The sequence below is a fragment of the Urocampus carinirostris genome, chromosome 5, assembly GCF_059441175.1.
Source record: "Urocampus carinirostris isolate Australia breed hairy pipefish chromosome 5, RoL_Ucar_1.0, whole genome shotgun sequence".
Lineage (NCBI taxonomy): Eukaryota > Metazoa > Chordata > Actinopteri > Syngnathiformes > Syngnathidae > Urocampus > Urocampus carinirostris.
Genome location: NC_142353.1, coordinates 38,571,584 through 38,592,782, shown reverse-complemented (window position 1 = coordinate 38,592,782; position 21,199 = coordinate 38,571,584). Strand labels below are relative to the sequence as shown.

At 39.4% G+C, this 21,199-nt stretch overlaps 2 protein-coding genes across 3 annotated transcripts in view; one reads left to right on the top strand and one right to left on the bottom strand.

Moving 5' to 3' along the window:
• The window catches only part of pi4kab (phosphatidylinositol 4-kinase, catalytic, alpha b), a 44,695-nt gene that overhangs the window by 16,587 nt on the left and 6,909 nt on the right, over nucleotides 1–21,199 (bottom strand). Inside the window, exons 4-38 of one of the 2 annotated variants that reach the window (XM_088336709.1) lie at nucleotides 20,926–21,014; nucleotides 19,681–19,753; nucleotides 19,354–19,616; nucleotides 18,969–19,035; nucleotides 17,944–18,092; nucleotides 17,801–17,866; nucleotides 17,624–17,720; nucleotides 17,350–17,541; nucleotides 17,154–17,254; nucleotides 16,920–17,049; nucleotides 16,256–16,385; nucleotides 16,060–16,155; nucleotides 15,806–15,989; nucleotides 15,115–15,218; nucleotides 14,803–14,971; nucleotides 14,670–14,720; nucleotides 10,247–10,355; nucleotides 9,792–9,928; nucleotides 9,581–9,714; nucleotides 8,886–8,968; nucleotides 8,736–8,806; nucleotides 8,538–8,662; nucleotides 8,366–8,447; nucleotides 7,797–7,880; nucleotides 7,270–7,479; nucleotides 6,209–6,223; nucleotides 6,044–6,136; nucleotides 3,420–3,576; nucleotides 3,231–3,358; nucleotides 2,999–3,157; nucleotides 2,756–2,907; nucleotides 2,578–2,685; nucleotides 2,235–2,362; nucleotides 1,181–1,339; nucleotides 1,023–1,102 (exon numbers count right to left, since the gene is read on the bottom strand). In XM_088336709.1, the coding sequence (XP_088192835.1) occupies nucleotides 1,023–1,102; nucleotides 1,181–1,339; nucleotides 2,235–2,362; nucleotides 2,578–2,685; nucleotides 2,756–2,907; nucleotides 2,999–3,157; nucleotides 3,231–3,358; nucleotides 3,420–3,576; nucleotides 6,044–6,136; nucleotides 6,209–6,223; nucleotides 7,270–7,479; nucleotides 7,797–7,880; nucleotides 8,366–8,447; nucleotides 8,538–8,662; nucleotides 8,736–8,806; nucleotides 8,886–8,968; nucleotides 9,581–9,714; nucleotides 9,792–9,928; nucleotides 10,247–10,355; nucleotides 14,670–14,720; nucleotides 14,803–14,971; nucleotides 15,115–15,218; nucleotides 15,806–15,989; nucleotides 16,060–16,155; nucleotides 16,256–16,385; nucleotides 16,920–17,049; nucleotides 17,154–17,254; nucleotides 17,350–17,541; nucleotides 17,624–17,720; nucleotides 17,801–17,866; nucleotides 17,944–18,092; nucleotides 18,969–19,035; nucleotides 19,354–19,616; nucleotides 19,681–19,753; nucleotides 20,926–21,014 (4,175 nt within the window). The remainder of the gene's footprint in view (nucleotides 1–1,022; nucleotides 1,103–1,180; nucleotides 1,340–2,234; nucleotides 2,363–2,577; nucleotides 2,686–2,755; nucleotides 2,908–2,998; nucleotides 3,158–3,230; nucleotides 3,359–3,419; nucleotides 3,577–6,043; nucleotides 6,137–6,208; nucleotides 6,224–7,269; nucleotides 7,480–7,796; nucleotides 7,881–8,365; nucleotides 8,448–8,537; nucleotides 8,663–8,735; nucleotides 8,807–8,885; nucleotides 8,969–9,580; nucleotides 9,715–9,791; nucleotides 9,929–10,246; nucleotides 10,356–14,669; nucleotides 14,721–14,802; nucleotides 14,972–15,114; nucleotides 15,219–15,805; nucleotides 15,990–16,059; nucleotides 16,156–16,255; nucleotides 16,386–16,919; nucleotides 17,050–17,153; nucleotides 17,255–17,349; nucleotides 17,542–17,623; nucleotides 17,721–17,800; nucleotides 17,867–17,943; nucleotides 18,093–18,968; nucleotides 19,036–19,353; nucleotides 19,617–19,680; nucleotides 19,754–20,925; nucleotides 21,015–21,199) is intronic. The other variant, XM_088336710.1, reaches the window with a different exon arrangement.
• On the top strand, nucleotides 11,010–13,991 carry serpind1 (serpin peptidase inhibitor, clade D (heparin cofactor), member 1). Its single transcript, XM_088336727.1, has 7 exons — nucleotides 11,010–11,088; nucleotides 11,228–11,488; nucleotides 11,568–12,211; nucleotides 12,300–12,448; nucleotides 12,528–12,652; nucleotides 13,386–13,530; nucleotides 13,610–13,991. The coding sequence occupies exons 2-7, from the start codon at nucleotides 11,241–11,243 to the stop codon at nucleotides 13,799–13,801; spliced, it is 1,503 nt and encodes a 500-aa protein (XP_088192853.1). The 5' UTR covers nucleotides 11,010–11,088; nucleotides 11,228–11,240; the 3' UTR covers nucleotides 13,802–13,991.

Below are 21,199 nucleotides of genomic sequence, written 5' to 3'. Positions count from 1 at the left end.
AGTTTCTGGCACCATGTGTAAAAAAAAAGTGTGACTATTTTTTGGAGGTGCGCTACAATCCAGTTCGTCTTATTGTGCGGACAGTACGGTAAATTTACCCTTTTTTTCATTATCATTTTGTTGATTTTTTTCCTAGCTTTTTTCTTCTTTTTTTTCCAGTTTTTTTTTATTTGTTACCTCCTTTTCTCTCTTTCTAGCTTTTGAACTCTTTTTTTCTTGCTTTTTCCTTTTTTTCTGTTTTTTTGTTCCTATTTTTACTTGGTTTCCTCTTTCTTGCCTGTTCCTTTTTTTCTTCTTTTTTCCTTTTGTCTTAATTCAATTCATTTGTATCATTTTTTTCTGTTTTTTCTTCTTTTTCTTTCAATTTTTTCTATAATGTTACATAATAATTGTTAATATATGTATGAAAGAAACAAAAACATCCCAAAGAGCCGTTTGAGAGCCGAAATAGCCGGCTCTTTTTAGTGAGTGAAGCCAAAAGAAGACGGACACTTTAAAATATCAGGTACTGTAGGTAAGAAAGGTAAGAAATAAAAAGGTCACATAGCTATGTAGTCTAACGGTGCAGGTAATAATTGAAGTAAATCACACTCGTCTTTCTATATTTTAATTTCTCAGTGATAAGAAATTCAACAATAATATATATACAGTACAGTATATATTTTAAGCGATCTCCATTCCTTCGCCGCCTCTCTAGTCCCCCTCCCTCCTGGCACAAGAACTGGAGCTCACAAGCATGCTTGCTTTCATTTATTCAATCTGGTGCCAACATTGACTTCAAAATACTGCGCAAAAAACACTGCAGAGGGAACCCGCATTGTTTGCCTGCATGCACTGTAATTCTTGCCGGATTTTGTAGTGAATTTATTTTGCAATTTCAAGCCCTGATTTTTATGCGCAGGTTAGATTTTCTTGTGCGCTTAAAAGTTCTGGGCAGTGTGAAATTTTGCACGCACACAGTTAAGAGGGAAATTGCTACCCAACCCTATTTTTAAAATGGTTCTCAATTATATTGTATATACCAATAAAGCCAGTAAGAGGGTCCGACGTTTCATGTAGTACTTGTGCAGCTGAGAGCCTCTGTTGCTTTTTTTGGAGAGGCCTTCAACAAACCAGGAGAAATGTATCAGCTATTTTCATGCACGTTGTCGTTTTATCAGAAAAGTAGTGTTATTGTCACCTGATTTCTTAGATATGGTGGACATCCCGGAGGACAGAGGGTAGGTGTTAATCCATCCCTGAGCCACCTGCTGCCTCTGACCCATCGCCGCATCAAGGTTATTGCGGCTGTCAGTCACTCCCATCACTGTCAAACTGTTCACTGACATGTCTTGTGGGTCTAAACAAGGCAAAATCATTGCTCTTAGCACTGTGGTGCACCCTCTTTCCATTGTATTAGATGCACTTAAATTATTATATAAATCTATCTATATACAGTATCTACAGTATTTATATACCGAAGCCCTATCCCCCTAGTTGGGGACAGATTTTTAAAGTATTTTAAAAGTAATATACCTTTTTTTCCATTTTTATCACACTAAAATGAGCATTATTAAGAGAACACACACACATTCACCAAACATGCATTCCCTTCCGCTCTTACTAACCAGACACCGAACACTAAACCCACACCACAACATCAACAGAGAGGCCGGACAGCATACACTGGTTTACCCTCTTCGCATCATATGTGTCGATATCAGTCATTCTTAACGATCTTTTGCCATTCACATCTATCCCTTGCACACACTCTTGCATCCATTAAATCAACCCACAACACATCCAGAGCATGTTTCATCCCATCCATCCAACCATTTTTGGGCCTTCCTCTCATTCTATTTCCTACAACATCTGCATTCCATATTATTTTAGTCAAACAACCTTCACCCATTCTTTCCATAGGTCCAAACCATCTCAGAATATTTTCATCAACCCTCTCACCACACCAGTTCTTCTCCTTACTCCCTCATTCCTTAACCTATCCAGTTGTGTCACTCCACACATACTACGCACACATCTCATTTAAAAGACATTTAACCTATTACCCTCATTTACTCTCAAACCCCATGCCTCTAAGCCATACATCACTGTTAATACCAACACACCTTCATACTTGTTTCTTAATTTAAAATGCTGGAAAAATCCCATTATGCTGTCAATTTATTCTGCAGGAGTCTCTAATATTTTGACCGGCTGGTGTGCAGTAGACTACGGTGTAACCAAAAGTTGCGAACCTGGGGGAACAAGCTGATTGGCTGCCAGATACTTTTTGTCGGATTGCAGGCAAGTGTAGAACTTGATCATGATGCTGATGTCTTCCCTTAACCTCTGATCGGCTTGAGTAGGAAATTTGGGATTGACACTGCAGGAGACCAGAGAAAAATATTTTTAAGCAATATTTTCCACCACGATTAAAAAATAATACATACAATGAGTAAACTTGTTTATTAGGTAAGATCATTTCACTTTTTGTAAAGATATTTTTCTTATTTTACTCTAAAGAAAAACAGTTAGCAATAAGCAGGATTTTCTGCCTATAGGATAAAATGAGTTCCTGTTTTTGTGTTTTTTTCCTACCTAAAATAATCAAATGCTGTTGAATAGATCTTCTCTCGCAGGACGTTTTTGATGGTGGCGTTAGTCACCACATCAGCATGCAGAAGAGTTAAACCCAGAGTGAGCAGCCTGCAATGAAAACACAGTTATAGCACTAAGGACCTATTGCATTTTCATTGCCATTTTCCAGGCAGCACACCGAAATCTTGGCCCGATGGCGGCGACGTGCGTGTTCAGATTGCTTTTGGCTCCTCCAACGCTAAGAGACAGCGACCTCTGCAGGATGGTGGTGAAAATCTCCACCTGGTCTGAACTGCTGTATTTGGCAATTTCAAACCTCTGCACTAGAAACTGAATGCATATGATAAAAACCGATGAATGCAAATAGTATCCATTGAATTTTAAAAAACAGGAAAGGAATTGACCTGTGGGTGTCACTGACCTCTATCCAAAGAAAGTGGGGTATGACGTCAGGAGCGCAGGGGGCAGGCTGGCTCTCCTCTGACACGGCAAGAGGACCCGCCTCAGCCTTGGCGGCGGAGAACAAACCCATCTTCAGCTCCACCGACATCTGCCAAGCACCGGCCATCTCACGCATAAACTAGACAGAAAAAAAAAAACAAGTTTCCCCTGAATGTGGCCAGGACTCAAGACAGATGTATTTCAATACTCACTGGCACTTCAACCCCGTTGTGCGCAGCCAGCAGCCACTCCCAGCAGGCGATGGCTGTTTCCATGCCGTGTTCAGTGAACATCTTCAAGGGAGACCAGCACAGATGATGCAGCAGCTGAGGGTGGCAGTCTGACAACCAAAGACGGGTTCAATTAGGGCTAAAAAATAGTTTTATGGCAGAATTACTGACTTCTGGTGATTATGAGCAAAGCCGCCATTTTGAACATGGCCTGGGTGAAAGCCTCCGGATCTTGCTTGTCCAGAGCACTCTTCATCTGCTCAATCATCAACTTGCTCAGGTCTGACTGACTGTGCGTTGCCTCGGAAAACTGTATCATGCCGGCCACCTGAGAACAAATTCATTTACAGAATTGTATTGGACAGATCTTAAGCATAGGTAAGTTTACGCCTAAAAAAATCCAGCCCAAGCTGACACAGGCCTGCGAGAATTTAAGCCCGACTCAGCCTGAGCCCGACCAATTAACTTGATTTTCAGGACCAAGCCCAAAGCAAACCTGGAATTTCATATTTATTTTTGGGGACTCGGTAGGAAGAGAGAATTTATAATTACTAATTAAAGCAGCTCTTTTGTAACAAACTTTAAGTTATACAAGACTGTATAAACATTTGACATATCTTATATTTCTGTGTCTACAGAGGTTACATTAACCAGCATTGTTTTCCAACATTGACCGATTATTTTTTTTAGTTTTAAGCTTTTAAGTCGACAGGACAACTAAGATCGGCCGTCATTTTGTTGGGTTGGAAATAGGGCCATAAACCACAGTAAGGGGCCGGTCACACAGACATTTGCGGCTGAATCACGGCCAGAAATTTCTGCCTGTGAGGCGGACGCTATTAGACGCTTTGAGATCGCAATGCAGACGAGATACAGCAGTGCTTAACACGCGGTCGGAAATTCGCGCGCGGGTGGCAGCATGAAAAAGTTTTGCGCTGCTCAATTCTTCAGAGCGCGGGTACACAGCCTTTCACGAGCGTATCAAGGCTGAACCACGGCCAGAAATTTCTGGCCGTGAAGCGGATGCTGTTGGGCGCTGTTGGACGTTTTGAGACCGCCATATAGACGAGATACAGCAGTGCTTTACTCGCGGTCGGAAATTCACACGTGGTTGGCCGCGCGCAAAACTTTTGAGCTGCTCAAAAGTTTGAGCACGTGTTAAACCGCGTGCCGCACACGTGGTCAACACGATGTAATGACGCGGAAATGACGCGGAACGACGTGCTCTGGCCGCGGCCAGGGCGTGGTTACACATGGGTAGGACGGGAAATTTCAGCGGGTAATCGTGGGTGGAGCATGGTAATAGCATGTTCTGCGCCTGTATCGCGGTGTTATTACGTGAAATTAGCGTGTTACGCGTGTGACAGTCAAACGCCTTTCTCCGCGTATATACAGCGCGATTTGCCGAGCACACGTCAGTTGTGCTCGAGACGTCAAGGGGGTGAACATGGATCCCCGTCAGCGCAGTGACCTCGTCTTGATCCATTTTTATTTCTTGACATTTCTTTTCAAGATAATAAAATAAAAATGATGCCATAGCTTGAAATCTTGATCTTCACGGGACTGTGTCTTGAGCGGTTATGATTTCTACAGCCCGGTGTTTCCGAGAAATGCATCCCTGCCGAGATTTGCATCCCCTCGCTACTACAACCACTTTTACCTCGTTTTATCTCACTTTTAGGGAATGTAATGGCGAATATATAACCAAAACCACTTCGTCTTGCATTTGTTGGAAATGTAATACAACTTAAACCATTCCGTCTTTGTTTTTGTTGTGAACGTAATCGAACGGTAAATCCTCCCCCCCTCGCGTGAACGCGCATTCTGCTGCGCTTCCAACGAAAGCGATCGTATTCTATATAAAACGCTTATTAAAACTATAAAGCGAGCTAATTATAACAATTGGGAGATCCTAGTCTATATAACGCGTTTATTTAAACAATAAAGTGCGATCCTATTCTACAAAATGCGTTTGTTAACGCGGATGAAAAAGTCACCAACGTCAATGCACGCTTACAACAAAAGCGATCGCAGCAGAATGCGCGTTCACGCGAGGGGGTGGGGGAGTTGCGTAGGAGTCGGATTTGGGCACAACACCGGCTCGGGAGCTTTTATACCCGTGGTCCACACGAGAAAATGACGCAGAAATGACGCGATGAGGAAGCGGAACAGTCGCCGGCGTCTGTTTTGCGGGCATACCACCGATGAACAGCGGGTTGGCCAATTTTGCGCATTTTCCATTGCGGGCAACCACGGGCAAAAAAAAACGCAAAATCTTAGCCGTGATTCAGCCGCAAACGGCTGTGTGACCGGCCCCTAAGTAAGTCCTTAAGAATCTAGCACAACACCTTATAAGAAAGAGAGGACATAGGGACAAAGGAGAACAATGACAGGTGGCTATTAGACGGAGACATGCAAGAGTTTTTTGAATTGACATTGCAAGAGTTTAGTGGACTCTGTGTTGTGATGAGGCGTTTGTTTACAGGTTACTGTATCTCGTAGCCAAAACTACCCACTTGAAACACCTCACTGCACTGTAATGTTAGTATAGCAACACCACAGTGAGTTGTGACAAGATAGTGATTGAATCATGGTGTTTCATGCAGTACCGACGATTTTCTTTTGTTTGTCTTTCCATAACCACATATTTATTGTTTTTGAAAGTCAGGAGGGAGAGACCTGGCCCGACCTAAACATAATGATTGACATTTTAGGCTTGACCCATTTTAAACTTTTGGTCGGGTCAGACTCGGGCTTAAGATCTCACCTCTGATCCTAAACAATTAACAACATACCTCTCCAGTGTATCGGTTGCGCAGATTGAGAGATGCCATGAAGTTGGAGTAATCTTTTTTCACACACGCAGGTCTTTCTGTCAGCTGTGTGGTCTAGAGAGAGGCAAACATAATGTCATCTGTGGCTAAGCGACCGACAAGCCGCGTCCCGCTGTTCCAACCAACCTGAGGGAACGCAGCCTACGGCGCATGGCAGGAGAGGGCGCCAGCAAAACCAAATAGGCAACCATCCCGCCAAACAATACATCATTCCATTGCAGCCAACCACCAAAATCCGTAAAGCAGCCAACCAGGTAGGTGGGTAAGATGCAGTTTGATTAAGACAAATAAAATAAATGGAGCAAATCAAAGGCACGGATAGCAAACAGCAAGCTGAAATATGGACATACAATACACATGCAGCAGTGACTAGTAAATAAGGGCGTCAGTCACTTAACACAACGTGTTAATATGAATTGCTCAATGACAGAAACCCTTTTTGCGATTGAAATCAAACAAAATGTTAACATCGTATATAAACAGTAATAAGTCAAGTCATGTTTATTTGTATAGCCATTACTCACAAAAATAAACACTTGGCCCTTAAGGGCACCAAAGGTACCGATATAAAAATAGATTTAAGATTATGTACTATAAAACCAATAAACATTAACAAGGACATATAACAAGCACTGTGAAGGCACAACTCATAAATGTAGCGAGCAAGCAAATAAAAATCATATGTGGTGCAAAGAATTTTTTTTTTTACCTACATACACAATTTAAAGGAGTATGTAAGGGAGAGGTGCCCAATCTATTTCATGTGTTGGCCGCATAGTAGGAAAAAAGTATGACTGTAACTTACGAGCCAACCAATTGATAAAAAAACATCAATTGGTTGACTAATCAATCCCTGTTTAGTGTGCATACTTCGATATTTTAAAAAGTCATGTCAATTTTTTTTTAGAAGCAAATATCTTTTATCAGTTTTGCATATGCTGCATGCAGGCCACTGAAAAAAATACCAATACAGGCACCCGTGGTGATGTCTGGACAGCCTACAGTAATGGAACAGCTTGGTTGCATTCCCTCCTAATCCCTCCACCCCAAACACAGTGAGTAGTCTGGAAAATGGCATGCTGAAATATTGATAGCGCAATAACTGTAAAAGACTATACTGCAACAGTCGGTGAGTGCTCTTATGCTCACTAACAGCGAATGTTTTTATGTGCGTCTGTGAGACTCACGCCCAGTGTAGTACTTTGCCTGTTGTAGCCGGCAAAGTGCAGGATGCTCTCTGTGGCCATGGCCAGCCCTGTGTGTTGGGACAGACCCGACACCCAGTTCTGATGCTTGTTCAAGTACTCCTGCAAGTGGGACTTTGTAACGGAAGGAGCCCATTTCATTGCTTCTTTCAGGATCTCCCCACAGCGAGCAGCAAAGTCCTTCACGATGCTCTGAAAAATGAATCAGTAAGCAATAAGTGGGGCGAAATACATTCATCACATTATGGCCCTTATGTGTTGACTAAGGTAAAAGCATGATATAAGCAAAAGCAAGTCATTCAGTGATTCACAAAGTGCACTATTACTACTGTTTCTTAAGAGATACGCAAACGAATCACTGATTTCATACAAACTAATGTGTGCAATCAACCATCCAGCAACATGTTGACCATGATGGTATTTAGGGAAATAACTATTTTTGAAATGAAAATTCATATAAATGTCCAAATCAAAATATGTGTGTCCCTCAGGTACACACAACAACTTACCTCTCTTGCCTCATATGTATCAGGTACCGTGATCCTGTATGGAGTATCTGGAATGTCGTAGTAAGGCTGGTCCTTGTGAATGTCCTAAATAAGTACAAATTATTTTAAAGGTATCAGTTTTAAATGTAGTGTCAGGTTTGTTTTTCAATTTCTTAGAACAATGGTTCTCTAATAGGGATGCGTGCAATTGAAAATATTGTAAATAATAGAAAATTCATATTAAAATCATTTTAAGGTAATTAATGGGGTGTAGAAAATGGATGTATCATTTGAGGGATTTAAATTAAAAAAAATGTCAATTTCAAACAGAAAAATTCATTTTACACAAATAAATCCCTTCATTTGTTTAAAACAACAACAACAAAATAAAACCCAAGATTTAAACAAAAAAATAGTCATATTTTACTAAACAATTAAACAAAAATAGGTTATTTTTGTATAATATTCCCAACCCAAAAATGCTAATAAAGGATTACAGTGCCATTACATTATATTTCATAAAGGTTGAGAACTATTGTTGTAGAACATAAACAGGAGCTTTATTCCCACAAGCTTTCCTGATAACTTACAGCACTTAAAGAAAGCGAGAGAGTCTGCAAAATGTCCAGCATGGTTTTCAGCACACGGCCGTTCCATAGTAAATGTGGAAATCTGATCAAAGAAGGAGGCAAAGTTAACAGAGACATCAATTACTAACGCCCTGGATGCAGTTAGGGCAACAGGAAAAGGAGCAACACTCACGTTTCTGCCAAACCGGAAAGATATTTATCGGCCACCCTGCGGATTCTCTTGTGTGTGTGGTTGAAGTTAATTAACAAGAATTGGGCATGCCGCTCCAGTTCCTCCTCATGCTCTTTGGTTTTTGGCTATTACAAATTGTACACTCGTTGTTGAGTAACAGACAGTGAATGGTCGGCTCAATTGAAAAGACGCACTCACCTTGTCAGCCATCATTTGGAGAAAGACGTCAAAGACCTTGTCGCCAACACAAATGATGCACTGCATCATTCCTGAAGATGACAGAATTTCTACCAAAGTAAGCCTTTGCGAAAAGGTGATGATGCGAGTAGATGTGCAAAAACCTCTCACCAGATTTGTCTTTTTGGATTGCTTTGTCCTCGAAATAGCGAAACATGACCTGGAAGCGGTCAGGATCATTGGAGTGGAGCATCCTATGCAAAATAAGACATACTCAAACATACTTAATACTAAAAGCCCAATTTGCCATAAGAATACCTATAAACCAGTATACAAAGTGTTCATTTTGTAGTATGTGTTTCTGAACTCATTATTTTAACACCCAAAATGTGATTTAATAAACATTGTAAAGTGCTTTGCTACAAAATCTTCCAACTATACTGTAAACGTGTCTCTTTTAAGCCTATTTATTCACATCACTGCAAAAAAATACATGGCAGGAAAGTTTTCACATCTTAACTATGTTTTTCTTTTTTTATTGTAATATGTATTTATGTAACTTGTTTCTTTTGTGAAATGAGAAAAATATATTTAAAATTAACATAATTATGTGATAGAGGACATCATAGACAATTCTTCGTATTTAAAAAAATAGTTTCCCACCAAATAGAATTAAATTATGAAGGTAGATATCGCTTCTTAACTCATGTTCTACGAACACAAAGTGTATTTTTTAGACTAGTATTAGCCCATTAAACATATCATTGTTGGGAGATCTTTAGGTCTATTTTCACTTTAAAAATTACAATCAAGGAACCTTTTAGTGCTATTTACATTCTTCTCAAATTTTAGAATCTCCTGCTAACCTCATATACTCTAATCTGTAGACTGAGAGCAAGTACGTGGACATGGCAAAGTCTAGCTTGTTAACAAGTGCAGAGGCTTCTGGGGAGGGGTCGAGAAGATTGTTGATGGTCGCTCGCAGATCATTCAACTCTGACTAGAAAAAAATGGTAGAGGAAATAACAATTGAAGCATCACAGACGGGCAAAATTATGATTTTTTTCTCTACCCTACCGGTGTGACGGTGTCGTTTTTCAGGGCAGAGTTGTACTGAAGTTCCGAGCGAAGGGGCTCTCCACTGGGGAAGGTCAGGAGAGGGGATTTGGTAGCAATTTCACAAACACCCTCATACCACTCTTTGGGCCAGAGACCTGAAAATGTAAAATATAAATCAAGATATTATCAACCTCCAAATATTTAATATTCAAACCTACTAATAGTCAACCACGCTTTGAATACGGTTTAATCTAATAGTGAGTAATTCGATCAATATGTCAGCATTAAAAATGTAATATTTAAATTTTTTTTGATGGACATTGAAATGTTTTAATGGTTAAGTCTGCAGTACTGAAGTACTGTAATGATAGTAAATACTTTTAAACTTCTTGATGTTATCTTTATAACTAATACATAAATAGTATTAATATGTCGGCTGAGTAATGTAAAGTTGCAATATCTGTTTATCCAACCTGATCCTTCCACAGCAAAACCCATGACCACAGAGTACAGCCAGAAATCCCGAAACAGTTTCTGCAGGCGAGGCTTAGCCTCTTTGATTGGCGGCAGTCTTCTGGTCAACTGTGAAGCAGAAAAAATATAGTTAGGGTGCATGAAAAAATGGGGTGCGCTATCTAAAGCAAGGGTCTCATATCTTTTACAAGGTAAGAGATACTTTTTGTTACTAATTACCGGTAGTGCAAACGTCAAGTTTCAAATGCCTTTCTAAAATAACAACATCATGCTATTACTAAGTTATTACTATGTTATTACCAGGCTGGAAGTTGAGCTAAATCAACTCTGTCAACCACTAAAAAATCATTTTACAAGAAAATCACTGTGACGCAGCACTGGTGAGCTATTTTCAGAACAGGTCCGCGGGCATCCCAGCTGCCCTTAGGGGGCACCCTTGTGCGTTGGAGACCCCTGCTCTAGAGAATAATTCAAAGTTTAAAATACACTTTAAATGACACATTAATATTGAAATCTGCCAGAATAATTATTCATTTATGTTATTGAATTTTTAAAAAAATCTGTTTGTTTTTAAATGCAAAAAATATATATATTTTTTTCCTATACCCAAAATATTTTGGTTGCAAAATATTATAATAAAAAAAAAATTGGCATTTGATGGAAATCCAAATTTGTCGACAGAAAAAAAGCTGAACTGAATTGTGGGAAATGTTATTGAGCCACAGGACTTTTGGGTCTGTTTGATCTGTTGTATTTGTTCAGGAGGAGACAACGTCAAAGTTCAATTTTGTATTCAATTGACTGCTTGGGTCCCGAAAACACAAAGCAGCACACAGCAAAGGTAAGGCAATGAAGAAACACGGCAGTCCTATTATAAACACTTTTGATTTCACTTCTTTTCAGATTTTGCCTGATCTACTTTAATTGACACCTTGTGATAATTCTTTTATTTTGATATTGTTTATCCTTTGGTCTTTTAGTGAAGCCTTCGGGATGCAGTGGATAGTGAAATTGGTCTCTGTGGCCTTCCTACTGGTGAGCCCTGCGCTGGCCACCATTAAGGGCCTAAACTCAGACTTAGGTCAGCCGAACCCCCTAGGATTTCAAGAGAGTCTGGAGGATATCCCTTTGGAGTTCCACAAAGAAAACACCATCACCAATGACCTAGTGTTTGATGGCTTTGAGGACCCAGATTACATTGATTTTGATAAGATCCTATCTGCTGGCAGTGACGACTACATGTAAGTATTGCCCAGACGATATTCGGTGTGACCTAAAATACATCTTGCTGGCATAGAGAATGAGTATACTGTTTATTAGTGAAGGGGATGAGATTGACGAGATTGCAACACCCGCCCCGGACATCGACATATTTGCCGAACCCTCCGACCCTAAGATCCGGCGTGCCAGACTCCTGCAGCTTTTCCACGGCCGTTCCCGCCTCCAACGCCTCAACGTAGCCAACGCTCTCTTCGGCTTCAACCTCTATCGAAGTCTCCGCAACGATGTCAACCAGAGTGACAACATTCTCGTGGCGCCTGCCAGCATTTCCATCGCAATGGCAATGATGTCTTTAGGGGGCGGACCCGCGGCCCAGGAGCAGATTTACAAAGTTCTGGGCTTTGCCGAGTTCGTCAATGCCAGCCGTCATTATGACAATAGGACGGTGCATAAGCTCTTCAGGAAGTTGACCCATAGGCTCTTCCGGAGAAATTACGGCTACACGCTACGCTCCATCAACGACGTCTACCTGAAGAAGAACATCTCTGTTAAAGACGCGTTCCGTGCCGAGACCAAGGCTTATTATTTCGCAGAGCCGCAGTTGGTGGACTTTGCCGACGCTTCCTTTTTGAACAAGGCCAATAGGAGGATCCAAAAACTCACTAAGGGACTCATCAAGGAGCCGCTTAAAAGCGTAGATCCAAATATGGTGCTGATGCTGCTGAATTATTTATACTTTAAAGGTTAGTAGACACAGAAAGCGTCTTTCAATCGCATCCAATGCCACACGATTGTTCCTTTTCACCTTCTTGTTGTATGTGGTACCAATAGGGACATGGGAACAGAAATTCCCAAAGGAGATGACCCACTATCGCAACTTTCGGTTGAGTGACAAGACAAACGTACGTGTGGCGATGATGACCAACAAAGGCAACTACCTGGCCGCAGCCGACCACGAACTGGATTGTGACATCCTGCAGGCAAGTTGGCAGATTTCTCAGGGTTTTATTTATTTAGTTATTTTTAAAAAGCTCAAAAGCACTGCGATGGACTTTTTAGCTCCCATACTCGGGACACATCAGCATGCTCATCGCCTTGCCGAGGAAGATGGCAGGTATGAGAAACCTGGAGCAGGAAATCTCGCCGACAGTTGTCAACAAGTGGCTCAAAAACATGACAAACAGGCCAGTAACTGACTTCCTACTTTTGTTACGTCTATCAACAAAAACAAAAGAAAAATATACGCACATTGTCATAAAAAAACTAAAAATACATTTAAATACATTTAATAACAAGACAAGACAAAAATGTAGTTACTAAATGAAGAGAGGACTAAATTCTCTGGATATTTTAGTTTACAAAAAATGACAAGATCTTTTCTTCCTCCGTTCCCATCCTTCAGAAAGACTAAATGTCCATTTCTGAATGTATTTACTTTCTTCAAAAATCAAAATTAATTTCATACCAGATCGAAATGTTCAATAGTATATGATGAGAAAATATGTCAAATATTGTTAGGTAACTAGACTAATAAAGTTGTGTCTACTTGAACTAAAGATTGGAGTGAATAAAAACAAGTGCGACTGAAGTTGAAATCAAATTGACACGTTTTAAAATGGCTAACAAAATGAACATTGCTTCCCACAAATTAAAAAATTTGGCCAATGGGCTTTTGTGGCAAAGTGATTGAAATCCAGAAACAAAAAAATAGATCAGGGAAATCAAATGCTCTTGTTTATGCCACCTGCATATTTGTTCTTTGACAATATTATCCTTATCAGTATACAAAGATAAGATAACCTGAACAACGCCCCCGATATAATCTGTATGAGTGAAAATAAATAAAGATATAAACTTCATTTTAGAAATTAGAGACACAGGCATGTTATAACATGTACATGCATGGACTTTCACCAGGACCCGTGAGGTGGTGCTACCTCGCTTCAAACTGGAGCAGAACTATGACTTGATAGCAAATCTGAAGGAGATGGGTCTTACAGACTTGTTTCAAGACGATGCAGACTTTTCTGGAATGACCTCGGATAAGGTTACCCTGAACTGGGTGAGTTAGAAGAACTCATCGTCATATAATGGGAGAAGGGAATTAACTTTGACTTTTTTTTATCAAATGTTCCATGAAGCTCAAGCACCAAGGAACCATCACTGTCAATGAGGAAGGAACTGAAGCGGCTGCTCTAACTCAAGTGGGCTTCATGCCTCTCTCCTCCCAGATTCGCTTTGTAGTGGACCATCCTTTCCTCTTCCTCATCTACGAGCACCGTACAGACTGTGTTGTGTTTATGGGCCGAGTGGTCAACCCATCACATAACTAGAATACAGTTTATAATGTTTTATCCAACGCTCGGGTAGTAATATGAATTAACTCACGTTATTTAGTTCAATGCAAAAACATAACTTGAATAACTTGATACATGTTCTATATGTCAATGTTGTATCTTTTGTTGCAATGATGTGGGGAACATTTGCCTTCAAAATTCAATTAAATATAAAATTATACAAAGATACTGTATGACATTTTTTTAGGAATGTCAAACGCAACAGAGACTAGTATTAAAATGACGAAATGGGATAGGCCATACACAATATCTTATTTGCAAAATGTAGCTTTTAACAGGAACTTTAAAAAACTGTGATCTTGGCCCAGATTCTGGATCAATAATATTATTGATATCATTTTCATGTTCTTGCACATTGTTTTACCCAGTGGCTAAAAACATTGCTAATTTTAAGTACATGTTTTCTTATCTTAAGTATTTGACCTATTTCTCTGATAAAATAAGAAAAAGTATTCTGACAAATTGTAACATTTATCTCATTCAGCTCATGATAGCAAATTTTGCTCCATTTAGGATATACTTTCTCCCAAGATGAGAAAAAATACTAATAATGAACACACACATCTCCCATCTGCTAGATGAGACAAACTTTCTCATTTTAGTATACAATTTAAAACCATGCAAAAAATGTTTTTTTTTTCCCCGAGTTTGCCGTTTGCAGCAAAAAAACTGGGTTGTACTAAAAAAGAACAGTGTTGGCATATTTTGGTTACATTATTACCAGCTACTTACACAGAAAAAAACTTTTGTAGTTTTTATTTTGCATATAAGCCTAAAGAAATAGTTTGAATTCAAAATCACCAGTTAGTGAGTCAAAAATGTTCTTACTTAAAAAGGGACTCACCACAGCAATCACTGGGATGAGAACGCCCAGGTTTCCGGCACTGCTCGATGCCTGCAAATAGATGAGAGACTAATTTTTGTTTCTATTTTTTGTATTGTGATTCCAAAGCTTGAAGATGAATCCAAAAGCATACTTTAAGCGCTGGCCCCTTATCTGACGCCCGCTCACTGGCCCGCTTCCCTTCCAAGCCCAGCTGGACAAAAAGTTCCAAAAGGTTCACCATAAGTTCATCTACCAGCTGCTCCCCTTGCAGGTTGGCAGCAATGTTGGCCAAAGCGTTGATCACAGCCAGAGAGCAGTGCCTTAAGAGGACGTCCAAAAAGATTGAGCATGACAAATGCATTTATATTGTTTAGGGTGCAGGATTAATGGTCAACATTGATTAAGGGTTGATGATATAGGGTAAATTGGGTTTCTAATAAACAGCAGCAGCATTGAAACATACCTGTATCCATGATCTCTGGAGTCTTTAGTTGCAGAGTATACAACTGAGCTGGCCTGGACACTGATTTGTTGAAAAAGGTTCCAAACTTCCTGGTAGATGTATTGCTGGACCAGATATACACAAAAATATAAACGTGTACATATTTTTCATTGTGGTAATAAGCTGCCGAGAAACAAACAAAAATGGCACTATATTTATTTTATTCATTAAGTGTAATTTTTCTTATTTTGAAATTTTTAAAATTTGTATTCGAGCAAATTTCATTAAATAAGGACAACTATTGAATGTTGCAGATATCAGATCATTTTAAGTGTTTTTCCTTCAAATTTGAATCCCAAATATTTCTTAAAATGAGCAATATGAATATTTACCATATTAGATAGTTTTGTTTAAGTTAAGGATTTCCTTTTGTTAAAAAACAAAAAACATATCGTAAAAAGAGAAATATTACACAGCGGAGTGAGGTACTGTATAGGTTTGTAATTTAACAGGCTAATAAAAGCCATGTATTTATAATATTAGGTAATTTATTTTTTTGTATTTTATTGTGAAAAATAAATACTTTGAGATAAGAATACCGGTGAACAGGGCTCCATTTTAAAACATCCTATTAAATTTTGACCAAAATCCCAAAACTCTTTCTTTTCAAGAACAAAACAGTAGAGGAAGCCAGGTGGCTGTTCAGACTCACATTCCCTGTAATGACCATACACCCCAGCTGGTCTATGATGAGTACATCCAACTGAGAAGGAGGTTGACAGAATTTCTGCTGTAAGATCTGCAGAATGTGCTCCATCACTTTGGGTGTCTCCCTCAGGGCAACAGCGATGTGACCCAACGTGCGGATGGTGTGATCTGGAATCAGGTGAGCATCCCTAGCAGGAAGAAAGCATGTTTTAAAAGAGCTCAATGGCAAAGGAACATCCTACAACACACACAACTCACTTGTCATTCTCCTGCGAAATGTACAAACGATTGGACAGACTAGCGAGAAAGGCCTCCACGATCACGTTGTCCATGGTCAGACCGGCCTTCAGACATCTGACCAGATAAAAAAATAACAATAAAAACAACAATGTTTTTAATTACCATGCTAGATAGGTTTTTCTTGACAAAGCTAGACCAGCTTTTTGGGACTGACCTGCAGATATTGTCGATGGAAATATCTCTGAGCTGTTCATACATGGATTGCTGGTCCTTTTTGCTGGGCAGAATGTTGAGTGTGGACTGAGAGTGCTCATTGGTTACATTGATCCTTATTTCTCCAGTGCCTTGATTTAAGAAAACAATTGATAAATATGAAATGTAAATGAGAAGGATGGGTGTCAAACTACGTTACAATGTGTATTCCTTGAAAAATTTCTCATTGTAGAACCAGATCATTTGAATTATTCTTCTTTATATAAATCTTTAAATGCAGTCTCTATTCATTGTATTTTATATTAAAATAAATTTAATTTAATCACCTAATTAAATCATCATCATCATCATCATTGTGGCTGAAAACACAATAACAATAACTTTATGGTTATCTAAATGTAAAAATATTAGCTGCCTCTGTGGCGTTTGATTTTGAAAGTTAGAAGTTGATTGATTGTGCAGCAGAAAACAGCGAGTGACGCATCTATTTCCACTGGCCACTGAACACTGTGTACTGATCAATAAGGTGAGACACAGATCAGGAATTGACAGTATTATGTAATCCTTGTGTGTTGCACTGCTCTACTTGTTCATATGAGGTTAAACCTACAACCTTGAAAAAAACTTCCATATTTACTCCACACACTGGACTTGAATTCTAGTACCTGTATTGTACTGGCTGTGGTACTTGTAGAGTTTTACGATTACAGGTGAAGGAACAACCAGGAAGTCCCTAAGAGATGTTGTAGCAGAGTGAGCCACCACAGGAAACCTCTCACAGAGACGTCCCAGGCCCTGAAATAACAATCACAAGAACATTGATTACAATTCAACTTAGTAAAGGCATAATAGGCATTTACATTGAACACTATTTTTTGACAACATAATATTTTTTTTACCTGCAGGCAACATATTAGCAGTGGCATGTGAGCAATGATGACTTTACTTGAAGTTTTTGACTGCAGTTTTTCTGTCAATTTGCTACACAAGTTTTCAGCTCCTGGTAAAAAAAAGATATTGAAAAAGTCACACACACAGACACACACACACTTACACACAAGGGTCTGCCCACCCTCCAAGCTCCAAATCGATTACCTTGCTCATCTTTGACGGCCCACACCATGAGGTCCACGCAGGCAGCGTTGGCTTGGCAACGGAGCTTGAGGGGGCTCTGTTCCCCCGGCAACCCCACCGCGTCATGAAGTACCCGCTGCAGCTCTGATTGACTGCTACTAAATTGCTCCAGGACAAAGTCGTGAACTTCACGTACAAAACCTTGTTGTAAGGCTAAGACAAAAAAAGGTGAAAAAGGGTTGAATCAAAATTGTTTTTATGACTAAAGGAATAAATGGAAATTGTATAATTTTACCATTCATGTTATAAAGGGTGTCCCTCAACATTTTGAACACACAAACGTAGAGTGGGTCACTGAAAGTTTTGTAATAGAGGTTGATTCCCGGATTCGACTTTATGACAAACATGATAGAAAAAGATGCATTAGAAGAACAATTTTACACTTTTATCCCTTATTGGGAATCCCGTTTACCTCCACCACTTCAGCCATTGTTGTGTCAAGAGTTTTCAAAAAAGACTCCGAAACGAACATCTTGACCTAAATGAGGAAAGACGGCACAATGTGATGACAAGATCTGGGAGTGTGTCGAGTGCAGCTTTACAGCGGACACAAACCATTTTGAGGAGCTGCCGGAGTATATCAAGCGACATCTCAACCAAACTTTCTCCTCCTCCTACAAAGAGAGGGGAGACCGAAAAACTGGAACTGATCGTGGAAAAATAGTAGTTGGGATCAATGGTTGAGCTGTCTGGGAGATAGGAACCTAAAATGAACGGAACAAGGAAGTGCAACAATTTTAATCCCAATACAATACCAATGATGGTTTATTGTCCAACACCGATGTCATTTGATCCGGTATTAGCAAAGTTATACAGTAAATGCTGATGTCTGTTGTTTTTTAATCAGAATGGAGCACAATGGAAAGTGGATATAGACGATTTTGGTACCTCAAGTCATTTTAGGTTACTATCTATTGAGGTACAGCTCCTTTCAGATTCACAGGGATCAGAATGGAGATTTTCATTTTCAGCTGAAATAGCCAGCGTCCAGGAATAAACCAGGGCGGAGCACCCCAAACAATTTCTGAGCTTTAGAAAGGAATCCACTGACGGAAATATATGAGATAAGGACACCCCCATACACATTTGTAATTTTGGAACGTAATAATTGCAACATTGATTAAACTTTTAGGGATTACACAGTCATTTTCATTAGAAAAAGGAAAATTAAATAACAGTTGTGAATATCCATAAACTTGAAAAGTCACAGTGCTATTGTCAGCTTCTTTTGGCACTCACAGACTCCAGTTTAAGTTTGTGCAATTTCTTTACCCAACCATATTTTCTTTCATTATTACAAAGACATATTCATCTGAATGCCACCTTTTTATGCCTAAAGATATTAACTATTTATTTGTCTTTTTTCTAAATGAAAATAGATAATTTGTTTTTCTTTGTATTAAAAAAAAATCTGAATTAACGCCTCCAAGAAAGTGAACTAAACAGAAAGAGATTCCTAATGAAAATATCAATACTAATGAAAATATCAGAAAAAACTATCAATATGATGGATTTCAGTTCAGCCTCACAGAAAATGTACAACCAAAATTATAAAAACTGTCACTTTGCATCACTTTTACCTTCAAAGTAATGTGAGCCAGGTGTGGTGGGAGAGCAGGGTGAGTGTCCTCCTGCATCTGGACATACCTATAAGAACAAATGTAAATTAAATGAAAAGTCGCTAATGTAACTAAGGTTCTATGAGTCCCTTACGACCGCCAGAGCCTTTTGTCATTCAGAATCCTTTTTTTCACGCGAGGATATTCTGTAGACTGGAATTTGTAAACATTCCTGGGCCACAAGTGTCACAAATGAGTATTTTGATATGCGTTACACGAACTGCGCATGCGCAAAGGGCTATCCAGTGCTTTGAATCACCTCCCCTGGCAGTCGGTAAGGACGTAAATAGAACCTCAAACCAAGAAGACCATCATACAAAACAAAGAAAATACTTGAAATATATACCTTTGTAGAAAAGTCAGGGTTGGCTGCAGGACGGCGACGCAGAGTGTCACTCTGATACACTGTCAGCAAGGAATTGGGAATAATGGAGCGGAAGTCGTTGAAAGATCGCCGCCGCACGCCTTCCGTTTCCTCTGTAACGCTTTGAGCGTGAGGCAAATGTTTGGGGAACAACTTGGACAGGAGGGCTTCACCCGTGACGCTGTAGCGGCCGAATGCTCGTGTCATGCCGAACAAGCTTGGAATGACGAATCTGCACAGGTAGACTGGAGACACAGAGAAACTCTCCAGGAATTGGGAGGATTTACTATGAATTGTGAGTGTCGATACCTTTGTCATGATTATCGGGTGTTTGGCACATTTCCTGCAATGACTGCATGACTTCAATGATGGTGTTGAGTATCTGCAGAGCATCATGACAACTCAATCACGTTCAGTGTTTCCCATATCATAGAAAGATTCTGGCAGGCCGCTATAGTCTCATGAACTTGTATTCTTGAAACGTGCACTCAGGTGTTTCTTCCACCTCGCCTGCACTATGATTAGACGGCTGGGTAAAATGTGACATTACCTAAGTTGCACAGTCATTCTTGCCCTCAGCAACTATGCAAATTTATGCCTGGTCTGACTGACTGGCAAACCTGCCTACCTGGACTGCTGCTGCATCCTGCCTGCCAGGCAGAAGAAAGGGCCAAATCTATATGTGCAGTTTTACTAAACGCAAACAGAAGGCGCAGCACAGTGTGGACTTTTTTTCAAGTACAAAAAAAAACAAAACAATTTAATTAGTTTAATATGTGTGGGTAATTATTATTATTATTATTATTATTATTATAATTAATTGGTCTGCTACAAATCTACATAAACACATGTAAAAAAATCACCCTGCAGAAAGCAAAAGGCTGCATCCAAAAATGCTATTCCTGAACAAAAACCCCTAAATCCGTGGTCACTATGGCAAAAGAGCCAATGAGAAATAGATGACACTTTAGTAGCATTTCTGACTTTATTTTCAAAATTTCTCTAGGTGATTGTTATGCAGTAATCATATTTTGGTTTGACTCTCTTGGCTTTGGTTCAGAAACAGTTGTAATAAAAACATTTGAATGAATTCTAATTTCTATTAAATTCTATTAAATTAAATAATAATAATAACTGAAATAATTTCTGCCAAAAATATTTGTACAGTACTGTGTTTATTTTAATTCTGAACTAACTCAAGGGGGAAGGTTCATTTGTTCAATGATCATGACATTTCCAGTCAAAGGTTATAAGGATCGATTAATACTATCGTGCATTTACTTGGATCAGATCAATACCAAAATTCAACATAGATTTAGCGTCTTGATTTTCCTCTAATAATGCACCCGATCGATGCATTTGAATTTAAAATGTACAAAATTTTCTTTCATATGCCCCCGGACGCCCCTAGACTGTCCACCAACCAACACATTACAAAATAGCAAACACTGCATGTTATCTCACAAGACATGGCCAAAAGGCATTACACATACCCGGTCGATAATTTTAAAATACTTTACCCGAAAATACAAAATGATAATAAATTCGACTCACCTCTGTCCTGTAGTCGAGGTCACTCTGAGCCACGTCTGCTAAGAGAGTCACTAAACAGAAGCTGAAGTTTTCGGCCACTGGGAGAATCTCTGGAGAAGACATGGCAAGACAAAAAAACTGATTTTGACAAACAATTTTTTTTTTTTGCTTAATATCTATAATAATGCAAAAGTTGCACTGTAAAGACCAGTGTTCCCTCTAAGGTGCGCGCGTGCGCAATTGCGAACTGCTCGCACATTCTGAGCGCACAAAAAAATCTAGCCAGCGCACAAAA

Excerpts from the sequence above, each read along its gene's own strand:
- serpind1 (XM_088336727.1), top strand. The coding sequence starts at position 11,241 with ATGCAGTGGATAGTGAAATTGGTCTCTGTGGCCTTCCTACTGGTGAGC. Across the intron at positions 11,489-11,567 it reads GCTGGCAGTGACGACTACAT|TGAAGGGGATGAGATTGACG; the intron begins GTAAGTATTGCC and ends ACTGTTTATTAG. Across the intron at positions 13,531-13,609 it reads ATAAGGTTACCCTGAACTGG|CTCAAGCACCAAGGAACCAT; the intron begins GTGAGTTAGAAG and ends TGTTCCATGAAG.